The sequence below is a fragment of the Meriones unguiculatus genome, chromosome 14, assembly GCF_030254825.1.
Source record: "Meriones unguiculatus strain TT.TT164.6M chromosome 14, Bangor_MerUng_6.1, whole genome shotgun sequence".
Classification (NCBI taxonomy): Eukaryota; Metazoa; Chordata; class Mammalia; order Rodentia; family Muridae; genus Meriones; species Meriones unguiculatus.
The window spans coordinates 68,831,738-68,844,226 of NC_083361.1; the positions used below are offsets into that span (position 1 = coordinate 68,831,738).

The 12,489-nt window shown below is 50.3% G+C and overlaps 1 protein-coding gene across 2 annotated transcripts in view; it reads right to left on the reverse strand.

Moving 5' to 3' along the window:
• Positions 1-12,086, reverse strand: part of Crtc3 (CREB regulated transcription coactivator 3) — a 108,921-nt gene extending 96,835 nt beyond the window's left edge. Inside the window, exons 1-2 of one of the 2 annotated variants that reach the window (XM_060367424.1) lie at positions 11,740-12,085; positions 1,363-1,461 (exon numbers count right to left, since the gene is read on the reverse strand). In XM_060367424.1, coding sequence (XP_060223407.1) covers positions 1,363-1,461; positions 11,740-11,871 — 231 coding nt within the window. In that variant the 5' untranslated portion in view covers positions 11,872-12,085. Of the gene's footprint in view, positions 1-1,362; positions 1,462-11,739 lie in introns of both variants that reach the window. The other variant, XM_060367425.1, reaches the window with a different exon arrangement.
• Between the last annotated feature and the right edge of the window lie 403 nt (positions 12,087-12,489).

Genomic DNA, 12,489 nt, shown 5'->3' on the forward strand with positions numbered 1-12,489 from the left:
AGCAAGACTGCTATCTACGCCTCTGCCCCACCTGCCCACTGAGCCTATCCTTAGTCACATGACTCTAATGACATGGGTAGTCCAGACTGAGATGTGCCTTAAGTGTAAAACACACAGCAAACTTCAAAGACTCAGCACGTGTGGGAACTATCTCATGCTTTGTATGTTGCTTATATGCTGAAATGGTGTTATGGTATATCTTGGCTAAATGAGTATCAAATCATTTCAACGAGGCTGGGCATGCCGACACATGCCTGTGATCCAGCTCAGAGAGCTACAGTAGGAAAACTAAGAGCTTAAGAAGAGGCTGGAGACGTAGCTCACCTACAGTGTCTGCCTAGCAAAACACACACACAAAGCCCTAGGTTCCATCCCCACAGCCCTGGGAATCCCAGCGCTTTGGAGACAGAGGCAGGAGGATGAGAAGTTCAAAGTCATCCTCAGCTATGTAGCTTAGCTGCTCAAGACCAGCCTGAACTACCCAAGAAGTCGCAAAACAAAAGGGAAAAAAAGCGCCAGGTGCCTGCCGTGGGAGATAACTGTCATCTCGGCACTGAAGAGGGGTACAGGCAGGAGGGTCGCCACAATCCTGAAGCCAGCATGATGCTCCTAGCAAGTTCCAGAGTAGCCAGGGCTACACAGCAAGACGCAAAAAACCTAAGCAAGGGCCAGCAGGATACTGACAGGTAAAAGCACTTGTTGAGAAAGCCTGATGACCTGGGGCTGAGTCCCAGAACGAGAACGGCCTCTTGAAAGCTGTCCTCCAATTCCAGCACTCAGGAGGCAGAGGTAGGTGGACCTCTGAGTTTGAGGCCAGCGTGGACTACACAGTTCCAGAATGGCCAGAGCCGGAGCTACACAGAGAAAGCCTGTCTCGGCGGTGGGGGTAAGGAAGGTAGGGTAGAAGCTTGTCCTCTGACCTCCACACACATGCTGTGGCACAGGCGTACCTATAACACACACAGCATACACATCCATATAGTAACGATACGTTTGAAAGGAAGTACCATTTGTTTTGATGGTGTTAAATTTAAGTTCACCACTTTGTTTTCCTTTAGTGTGTCTGGTAGAAAGTTACAGTTTGTGGTGTTCTGTGTTTTGTTTTCTGCTGACGCTGAGGACAGTGCCCAGGGCCTTGTACATGTGAGGCAATTTCTCCTCACACATTTCAAGCGGATGCTCAGCTCTGGCTGCTGGTGGAGTCGCTCGGCCTCCGAGGCCTCCACTGTGAAAGAAGATACGGCTGGCCTTCCCAGAAGACAGCGCCGCACTCAGGCCCAGGCTATTCTTCTAGCTAATCTCTTCAGGGCTCATCTCTATCTCTCCCCACGCCATTCGGCTCACAGAGGCAGGCAAGTGTACCTGAAACTCCGAGGCGCTGCTCCGCAGCTGGCTCACGTTGGGTAAGGATCCCCCGTGGTACTGTGTCAGACGCAGCTGCTGAAGCTTCTGAAACTGAACCTGAAAACAGAGCGATTTCAAGAATGTTCAAGGTTGTTCAGCAAAGTCTGAACGAGGCATCCAAGGACAGCATTTTATGGAGCACTTCGAACACAGAAGCCTTGGTTTTGATCCCTTTTTCTACGCAAGTGTCTGCAGCCTTCAGGCTTCCAGAGCCGTCTGGGCTCTGTCTTGTTTGGGTTTGGTTTTGAAACCTGGTCTCAAACGGCCCAGGATGGCCTTAGCCTCATGATGTAGCTATGGATCCTGACCCTTCTGCCTCTAACTCCTAATTCATGGTGAGGTTTCAGGTGTGCCCCACCACAGACTGGCTTCTTGCTGTTTTTGTTTTTGTTTTTTTTTATATATATTTATTAGTTGTAGGAAGAATTCATGAGTATTCCCAATGCCCTGTACAACATGACATATATGCATGCAGATGCCATCATTAACAATAAAAGGCTTTCTTTAAAAAAAAAAATTAAGCTAAGCTGGGCATGGTGGTGCACACCTTTCATCCCAGCACTCAGGGAGGCAGAGGCAGGCGACAGCTGTGAGTTCAAGCCAGCCTGGTCTATAGATGAGCTCCATGATGGCTAGGGCCACACAGGGAAACCCTGTCTCAAAAACCAAAACCAAACAAACAAACAAAAAGAAAGCCCTAAAACACGGTTTTTCTTCCCTTCTCCACAGACGTCCCCAATAACATGGACGTTTGTGTGTCACAGCTATGTAAAGGGTCACAGCACATGGGGGTGTTGCTTGTTTTGTTTTCTTCTTTCTTTTCTCAGGGGCAGTCTCAAACTCCACCTCAAACTGGCCTCAAACTCACTAGTTGCACAAACAGACTGGCCTTGAACTCCCGACACCCATCCCCTCCGCCTCCCACCCACTCCTGCCACTGCCCCTCCTCCCCAAGCTATAGCAAGTTTGCACCACCACACTCAGCCAGCCCGGCCTCTTGCCTGCTTACATCATGAGTCCTTCCTAGACCATTACAATATAATATAATATAATATAATATAATATAATATAATATAATATAATATAATATAATATAATATTTGCTTCAATAGTTCTATAGCATTTCTTTTCCTGAACTCATCATAACTCATTCTTAGGAATGATTAATAAATCTCTAGATAGGGGTTTATTAAATGAGACCACAGCCAACTGAGAAGGTGACTTAGCAGGTGGGAAACTTGCCACCAAAATTCAGTGGAAAGAAAGAAGCAACTCCGGCAAGTTGTCCTCTGACCTCCAAACACGCGCCATGTGCACATTCGCACACGTGTGCACACACACACAAAAGTGTAATAAAAATATTTCTTAAGGGAGGCCAAGCCAACAGGCACCGAACAGTAGCCATCACTCTCTTTACTTTTGAAAGGGCAGTCGACTGGTTATAGTTCTTGCGCACTAAAGTGATCCAGGCGGGTCTTCCCAGTTACGCTTCTAAAATCGTAAGTTAACTGTGCGTATGCATAACCCTCGCCACTTGTAATTCATACAGGGAGGAGAGGCCCCAGCGAGATTCCCCGGGGCAGATTCTCACCCTTCCATTACTCTATCCTTCTCTAATGATAAAAGTATACCAGACCTGAGCCCTGAGGGCCGACGAGGGGCCGTCCTCAGACGCTTGGTCCACTTCCCCCTAGCTTTCTCCCCAGTCCTGCAGGGAAGTTGCACTACCTGAATCTACAGACCTGAGGACCCAGATGCAGGTAAGTTCAACGTCCTGCCCAAGGGCAAGCCACAGCCACTTCACTCAAAGCCCACATTCCTATTTCTACCATGCTCTTTTCCTCTTTACCATTCCCCCATAAGGACCATGCTGCTTATTATTACGATTACTGCTAATACAGTGTGGGAGCTGGGGTGACGGCTCGGCAGTTAGGACTGTATTGTTCTTACGGGGGAGCTTCCCAAATCTGGTTCCCCGCATCCACATCCGGCAGCTCACAGTGCTATAGGGTTAGTTCCAGGGCCCCCAAGAGCCCTGTACACACATAGTACACATAAACTCACAGGCACACACACAAATAAAAGTTAAAAAGTAATTACTGAAAACTATCTAGCGTAACATAAATATTATGGAAGTATGGTAGTGAGGAAATCATGACCATGCTATTTAGAAAGACTGAAAGGCTCACAGAGACTCGGGAGCCTCTGAGTCTCTGATTTACTAATACTTAGCATGAAAGCTTTCAGATACATGGAAACTAGAGACAACTAGGATGAAACCCATCTTCTACCCATCCCCCAGCGTCTACAATTACCACCTGAGAAACAGCCTGGTTCATCACTGCCTCAGCCACTACCCGTGGCACTGGGAGAGAAATCCCACATGTGATAATATCCCTTAATTTAATATGCATATTCAAAAAACAAGTGCATGTGTTTGTTTGTAAGTTTTAAAGGCATATGAAGACCTTAACATCCTTATACTCACAGAACTTGATTTCTCAAACATGCTGTATAAGGAGACATATTAATCGCGTCATATTAATCAGAACTCAGAGCTCAAGGTCAAGCTTGAAAATTCAGTAAGCTAAGAGGCACGGTGGAGTTCCCATTTAACATTCTAAACGCACTTCCTAGAAGCATCTGACTGGCAGTCCTTGAAATGCTCAGACAAGATTCTTGATTACCTTGACCTAAAACCTTTCATTCCTTCTTCAAAGAATCACTCCATCCCTTATTCATTTATAAATACCTAATTGTGTGTTGGATACTATGCCAGGCGCAAGCTCACAAAGATACTCTCGTGCCAAGTTCCTCCCTCCTGAGAGTTCCCACAAGGGCTTCAACCCTTACCCAAAAGCCTTGACACTTCAGCCAGGCTCAATTATAAATCTAGCTAGGGACCTGCCTTCAACTCTCCAAGGCCCCTACAACTGCTCGCCCTCTGGAGAAGCCTATCCCCAGAGCCTCTCCAGACCGGGTGACAGCGGAGTGAGCTCTCCTGTGCTTAGCCAAGCCATCCCGTGCCCCTCACAGTGGTGTAAGGATGAAGATCAAAAATATGTGGCGTTAGGTGAACAAGAGACCTGGTCGAGCTCTCTGGCTACTCTTTCTGCAGATGCCCTCTTCTACCTCCAGAACCTTTCAGTTATTCTGACACTGTCCTCTTGTGAAACTGTGAATCATTAAACTAGAAACCTGAGACTGAATTCAACACCTCCATGCTTACAGATGATGAAAATAAAGACTAAAATACAACCCGACTAAGGCAGAGGTCACAGACTGGCAGCCTACAGGGAGTTCTGACTTGGTCAATGTTTTCAATTTTAGAACTTGGGTGACTGCATAAAATCCACATTTCTAACTTTCTTGACTAAAAGAGCAAATAGCACTAAACTCATTCGCACGCGTGTGTGGTGTGCTCACATACAAACTTTGTACATGCATGTGATCAGAAGTCAGAAAGCAATTTATGACAGTTGGTTATCTCCCTTCCCGTGTAGGTCCTGGGAACTGGATTCAAGTCAGCGACAGCACCTTTACCGGCAGAGCCATTTCACTAGCCCTAAGCTAATACTTTTGCAGGCGAACACTGCCTGCTCTTCACCCAGGGCCTGGAAGGTCCTGTGTGCCCAGGTCTCAGTATACCCTGTTACCACAATGGCTAAGAATCAGCTACCACTGGCCATCTATTGCTGGCCCTTCCATTCATCTTCCTTATCGACCTCGCCCTGTAATTGTCATTAGCAACATTTGACCTGAGGTCACACACTTCAGCAGAATGCCTTCTAATGCCTGATAAATGAGATAGAAACCACAGCGACTCTTTTCCGGAAAGGTCTCACAGCAGTCAACACACTCCTAATGAAAACCCCGGGAGGGAGCTGGACACACAGCTCAGTGGCAGGGCACAGCTTAGCTGGCACTCCGAGGGCCCCGGGCTTAATTTCCAGCACCCAACACAAGCAAGTGGCAAGATCCCAGCTGGTCTTGCTTGTGTAAATTGACAAGATAATTCTAAAAGTTATGCAAATGCAAATGACCCAGCTTAGCAGGAGAATTTTTTTAATATTTATTTTTTTTCAAGTATGTGTGTATGTGTATGTCTGTCTAGGGGGATGTACACACATGAGCACAGGTGTCTACAGAGTCCAGAAGCTCACGGGATCCCTTGGAGCTGCAGGTATGGCCAGTTACGAGCTGTGGACGGTGGGAACCAAACCTGGGTCCTCTGCAAGAGCAGCACATGCTCTTAACTGCTGATCTGCCTTTCCAGCCCCCAGAACAGCCAAATCACAAGACTTAAGTTAACAGTTGTAAAATCTATTACAAAGCTATAGTAGCCCAGTGTGCTGTTGGGAAAAAGACCTAGGGTGGAGGCAGGGGCTGGTCAGCACTGCCATGTATGTCATAAGCCTTAGGTTCAATTCCAAAAGTGGGGTGGGGAGACAGACAGACAGATACACACACACACACACACACACCCCACCTTTACTGGGGGTAAAGGCTTTGAGTGTAGACACCCGATGTGACACCTGGACTCCCATCCCAGCTCTGCCCTTTCCAGCCTTGTGAAGATACTTCTCTAAGCCTCAGTTTACTCCGCCCCGAAAGGATGGAAAATCCAGACAAATGAACCACAAGGTCCCTCTGAAGACTGCCTGAGATAACAAGTGAAGAGATTGGGCTGTGCCTGGCACAGACAGAGCCAGATTGAACCACAACCTGGTCTTTCCAGGGGGTTTTCTTGACTCTCTCTTGGCTCAGAGGCCTCGCCATTCTGTGGCATCCACACTGTTGTTTTCTGGGAAACCAGTGACTGGACTGAGCAGGGATGTGCCTCAGCTGGGAGAGGGCTTGCCTAACATGCCTGGCCCTGGCGTCCACTCCTTGGGGCTGTGTAAACTAGGCCTGGTGGTACACACCCAAAGATTCCCACAGGCTCCATCCCTCCATGCCTCACAGTCCACCTTCCACCCAGCATCCTGCACAGGCAGCCTGCACACAACTGGGCCAAAGGACACGTCTAATCAAGACAGCAGTACCGGCTCTGCTGGTGGCCGTCCCATCCTCACTGTAACCCTCTGGCCTGTCTCCTGCCCTTCCACTTGGTCTTTGGTCTTCGATGGTACTGCCTCCTCTGCCTCCCCTTTGAAAGGCAGGGCCTCCTTGACCTCTCTGCCCTCTCCACGCTTTACTTTACAGACAGATTCAAGTCTGATGTGGGGAAGCTAAGTCAACAGCGCAGTCCTGAGCAGCATGAGGCATGTCACAGGGATGGTGGGGAATGTGGCAAGCTAAAGACCACATACATGTCCTACCTAACCGGGTATCAAAGACCATTGTTGCCATGCTTCTGGGAATAAGATGGAAATGCCAGCGAGATGGCTCAGCAGGTAAGAGCACCTGCTGTCCAGGCCTCAAGACACACATGGTGGAAGGAGAGAACCCCTGCAAGCCAGTTGTCCTCTGGCCTCCACAAGCACGCACACGCACACGAGCACACACACAAACATGCTGAATAAGTGTAAAAAGAAGAGCTAAAGAGACGGCCCAGAGGTCAAGAGCACTTCCTGCTCTTGCAGAGAACCCAGGTTTGGTTCCCAGCACTCACATGGCAGCTGACATCTGGCCATAACTCCAGTCCCAGGGGATCCAGCACCCTCTTCTGGACTATGTGAGCACCTGACAGCCACATGGTACACTTTCATACAAACAGGCAAACGCTAGATACATAAAAAAAAATAAATAAATAAATATCTTAATGTAAAGAGCAATGTGAGGAGGGTGCTGTTAAATGGTCTCACTTTCTAAAATTCAGGGTCTAGACTTTAATGTACAATTCCAATGCTCATTGCTGGCCCTTGTTAAATAGATACAAGCATAGAGACACATGAACACACACAGACACATAAATACAGACACACATAAACACACACACACAAAGACACACATGCATATACATTTTGGGTAAAGAAAGCAAAATAAAAATATGTCAGAGAGACAAAAATAGGGTGTAGGCTTCCAGTCAGTTTGTAGTGCATGTGTGTGTGTGTGTGTGTGTGTGTGTGTCTTTTGTTTGAAATAGGGTAGGCTGACCTCAAATATCCTATGTAGCTAGAATGACTTTACACTTCTCATCCTCCTGCCTCAACTTTGCAAGTGCTAGGATTCCAGGCATGAGCTAGCACACATGGTTTATGTTGAGGATCGAACTCAGGACTTGGTGCACTCGATGCGAGCACCCTCCAATTGAACTACCCTCCCTTCCTGAAGCGTGTGGTCTCTAAGCTCTTCTTAAGCAGCGGATCTCCTGTGGCTAAACTCCGACGAGCCTCAAATGTGTCCCATCGCCCAGCTTTCCTTCCTGAGCCCAGACTACTGCCTGCTGGAACATGCTTCCGCGCTTCAGGGGCCCCTCAAACTCTGCACAGCCACACGCTGCTCCTGCCAATTTTCTCCATGCAGGACCCTGACATGCCTGGAGCCTGAGGGCCATCTCCACACCCCCCCCCAGCCTTGCTCCCATCTCCAAAGCTTTTCCTTACATTTGTAAGTATCGGCTGTCCCCCTAGTCAGCACCGCCAGCCCCACCTGAGTTCACTGTCACAGCCTCAGTGCATTTTGTCCACTGTGGCCTCCTTCTGGGTTCTAGAGCAAGACAGATCCTTTTGAGATGAAAACTGAAGCCTGGCGAGGTGGCACAGGCCTTTACTCCTAGCACTCAGGGATACAGAGGTGGGCAGATAGGTCAGTGTGCATTTGAGGCCAGCATGGCCTACAAAGCAAGTCCAGGACAGCCAAGGCTACAGAGAAACCCTGTCTCAAAAAAAAAAAAAAAAAAAAGGATCAGGTCCCAAATCCAAAGTCTACAGCCTGAACCCTACGGCATCCCCAGCACCTCAAATTTCTCTCCTAATCCTTCTGTTGGACCTTAGGACTCTGCCTGAAGCACACTTCCCTCCCACACACATATCCCCAAATTCCTTCCCCATACCCACCAATCCATTAGGCATTCAGGAGTGGGAAGGACATTCTAGCCCACAGCACCAGGTACTTCCTTTTTACAACATTCGCCAAAATGGGTCTTGACGTCTTAAATGTCTTCCTTGCTAGATCCTGACCCCATCAGAAGGCATTGTTGCTTGCTCACTACAACATCCCAGGTATCAGAGCAACCCCAGGCACATACTGCAGACTCAGCACTCAGAGACCACACTAAGAAGACTGCCCAAGGGAAGCACCTAGACTTCACCCCACCACACGCATATCATAAACAGCCCACTAACTCTACCAGGAGCACCCAGCTCACCAACAACACAGAAATGCATCAAAACACAGCAGCTCGCAGACCTGCCTCTGATTTCCTCCCTCTCCATACCAGGAAGTCCCAGGTACCACAATGGGCAAGTCCTCCTACTACTCCCTTCTCAAAATTTTGTCACTGCTAGCTGGGCGTGGCGGTACACACTTTAAGCCCAGCACTTGGGAGGCAGAGCCAGGAGAATCTCTGAGTCTGAGGCCAGCCTGGTCAATACAGAGCCAGAGCTGTATTGAGAAACCCTGTCTCCAAAAAACAAAAAGAAACCAAACAAACAAAATCTTTCACATTGTTTCCTGATGAAGCTAAACCACTAAAGGCAGAAGAAAAAAAAATTCTGCACATCTAGAGCGGTGGTTCTCAACTTTCCTAATGCTGCAACCTTTTAATACAGTTCCTTTGCTACATAAAAGTACTTTGTTTACTTCATAAGTGTAATTTTGCCACTGTGATGATTTGTAATATCATACTTGATTTGACAGCCCTTGTTGTGGGGGGTCATGACCCACAGGTTGAGAACCACTTGTAGCACCTCCGCCTATCTGGCAAGTAGGGTTCAAGTTCAGCCCTGAAAGCCTGGCTGTGGCTACACTGAGAACTTGCGGCTCAACACAGGCTCTGAGAAGAAAGGATACTGAGATCCAATGCCTGACCATCAATTAACATGCCTGCTACAAGCAGGAAGGAAGGCTGGCATACCAGCCAGCCAAACACCCTCCATGGACAAGGTGGATTACTCTCCAAACGGGTTACGCATGTATTTGAGGACCTAGGAGTTCTTTATGAGAAGTGTTACGTTCTGTGATTTCTTTGAGAAAATAATCTTTTAAAATATTAAATAGACAAAGACACCTGGGCATATTCAGTGTTGTTCAGAAGTGTTCAGACACAATGAACACAACTGGTCAAGGAGAAAACACAGGCAGGATTAGCATGCAAATGACTCCCTGTACCTCTACCTGGTAAAGGGCAGAGTGACATAACTTTGTAGTAATTAGCAGAAAAAGCAATTGGTTAGCCTAAAAGCCACAGTTGATTGGGCTTGCTAAATTCAACATATTCACACAGAGAGCCTAAGTTGAATACAGCAAAATAGCATTTATCATACTAAATTAAACTTTACTTGGATTTATTGCATTGGTAATGTTGAGTTTATGTTGCACACATCAATGTTTTGGTGAATGGGTGTCCTGAAGCTCAAAAGAACTTCACGCACAAGTTTATGTGTGAATGCACACGAGGGAAGGCAAAACTAAGCGAACTGAGGATCTCTGGGGGGTTTTTGTTTTGTTTGTAAAAATCTGAACCAGGAATGATGGCGCATGCCCATAATCCAGCCCTTATGCGCTAAAGGGAGAAGGATGTCGAGCTAGGAGGCAGCTGGGCTGCAGAGTGCAACCTTGTCTCATAAAAACAAAAATAATCAGTGCACTACTCATGACCTCATCACAGAGGATGATTTAAGGAGGACTCAAAAGTCGCACAGGGGACTGGATCAACTCTAGGTATACAGCCACACATAGCCCATGTGTCTGCACACAAAGGGCCTCTTAACGTCACAACACAGGCCTTACATTCATCCACGGCTTTTACCCACACCTCCTCAACGTGTTCTAAGTTTGTCAAGCTCGGCCTAATCACGGTCACAAAGGTAAAGGCCTGCCTGTGAGTGACAGCTGCTAAGGGGTGAAGCTGGCCAAGGCATGCAGACATTTTTTTCTTGAAATCTTCAGCCTTCTTTATCTATCGTTTATCTCGCCATAAATATATACATACATATATATATATATATATTTTTTTTTTCCTTCAGCGTAGCCACAATGAAAGCTCTGAAGCCATTTCCCTTTTCCTTTAACTTCACCAAAAGATAACATTACCTAAGTACGACAAACGGTTTCAGGGTAGGAGACTGCGGCGGTGAGTGATACGAGTTGTATCATAGGGAAACAGAGTCCATACTCCACTTGAGGGTGCTAACATTCACGACAGCTACCAGGTCTCACAATTGCTAAAGTAAGTAAATTCAGTTTATGTTATAAAACTTTTTAGTTTACTTTAAGTTTATATTTAAAGACAGAAACTCCCAATTTAAACCCTAGCAACGTATATATATATATATATTTTTTTTTTTTTTTTTTTAAGTTCCCAAACACTATCGGGGCCAAAATATACTACGTCTGCACTTGAGAGGGCAGGGAAACCGTTCGCAATCTGTCTCCTTCCAGCCTCCCCCGGGCCCAGCATCTTCACAGCCTCCCCCCATCTGACAATGTGCCTTCAAGGCCAGGACTCAGCATCCTCGGGGCTGCCCACTCCCGCTGACCCTCTGCGATCAAGCACAGACGACGCCCGCTCCGCATCCTCTGCCGTTCGCGGTCACCCAGCCTCCCGGGTGTGTGTCCCGGCTCGCTCCTTCCTCCCTCCCCGGGGTCCCTGCTCAGCCACCGTCTGCGCCAGGCATCCATCCCGTCACTTCTCACTGAGCAGCTGATGCTGAACAAACACACGGGACCACCTAAAGCACCTCCAAGAGGCGAGAGGGGGAAAGCCACGAACTCCTCACGTCGTGGTACCACGGGCCCCGCCACTCAGGGGCCGGCCGTCGATTCGCTTGTGCGTGCGCCGAGCCCTCCCTTCCCTCCTCCCCCGGGGGAGGATGTGCGACCCCGCGGGCCCCGAGGCCTTCCACGCCGACGGTCAAGGGCTCTAGGCGGGGGGTGTCCGCGGAGAAGCCGCACCGCCCGAATCAGACGCGTCTGGGTCCGGCCTCCGAGCTGCGTGCCATTTCCTCCCGGGGTCGTCCTCCCGCTTAGGCCGCCCGCCTCCCCGGGCTCGGCCGGTTCCAGCTCACCGCACCGAAGGCCCGGCGAGCCCCGCACGTCCACCGCGACCGCGAGCCGCGCTCGGGGTCCCCAGGCCGGCCAGGACCGAGGCCGCGGCCGCCCGCCCGCCCTCCCGGGCCCCGCGGGCCCGCCCGCACCGCCCGCGCCGGCCGCGCCGGCCCCGGCCCTCACCCGCGACAGGGTGAGGTCGGTCATGAGCTGCTCGAAGGCCCGCGTCTCCTCCGCCTGCCGCTGCGTGTGCAGCGCGATCTTCTCGCTGAACTTCCGTGGGTTGGCGCTCCCGGAGCCGGGCGAGGCGGCCATGGCGCGCGCCCCGCGCCCGAGGCCCGAGGCGGACGGCGGGCGCGGGGTCCCGGGGCCCGGCCCGCCCGCTCGCTCGCTCGCTCGCTCGCTCGCTCGCTCCCTCGCTCCCTCGCTCGGCAGGCCGCCCGAGCCGCCGCCCGAAGCCCGTCCTCTGGCGCGACCCGGCAGAGGAGCCGCCGCGGCCCCGGCAGGAGCCAGCGGGTGGCCGGGAGCGCGCTGAGGTCCGCCCCCGCACGCGAAGCCCCGCCCTCCGCGCACCCCGCCCCGCCCCCGCGCCCCGAGGCCCCGCCTCCCCGGCCTGCCTCGGGAGCCCCGCACGCCTACGTCCCCGTCGGCAGAGCGGAACCGCGCCGGTGTGGGGGAGCCTCCGGGTACCACGGCCCGCAGCCCCCAGCCTCGGGGCGGCCTTTGGAGTTTTAGGTGACTCGTTGGCCACGGAGTTGTGCCAACACACCTACCCTCTTCACGCCGGCGGGTGCAACCTGGTCGACCCCGCTTGGAGGTCATTGGACCGCCCTGGAGCCTAACAGCTACCTCCTCCTATCCCTCCCTGCTTAGTTTCCTGGTGGCCTTCCGAGGTCGCCATCGCTCCCACTTCGCTCTGTCTAAGGCTGTCTA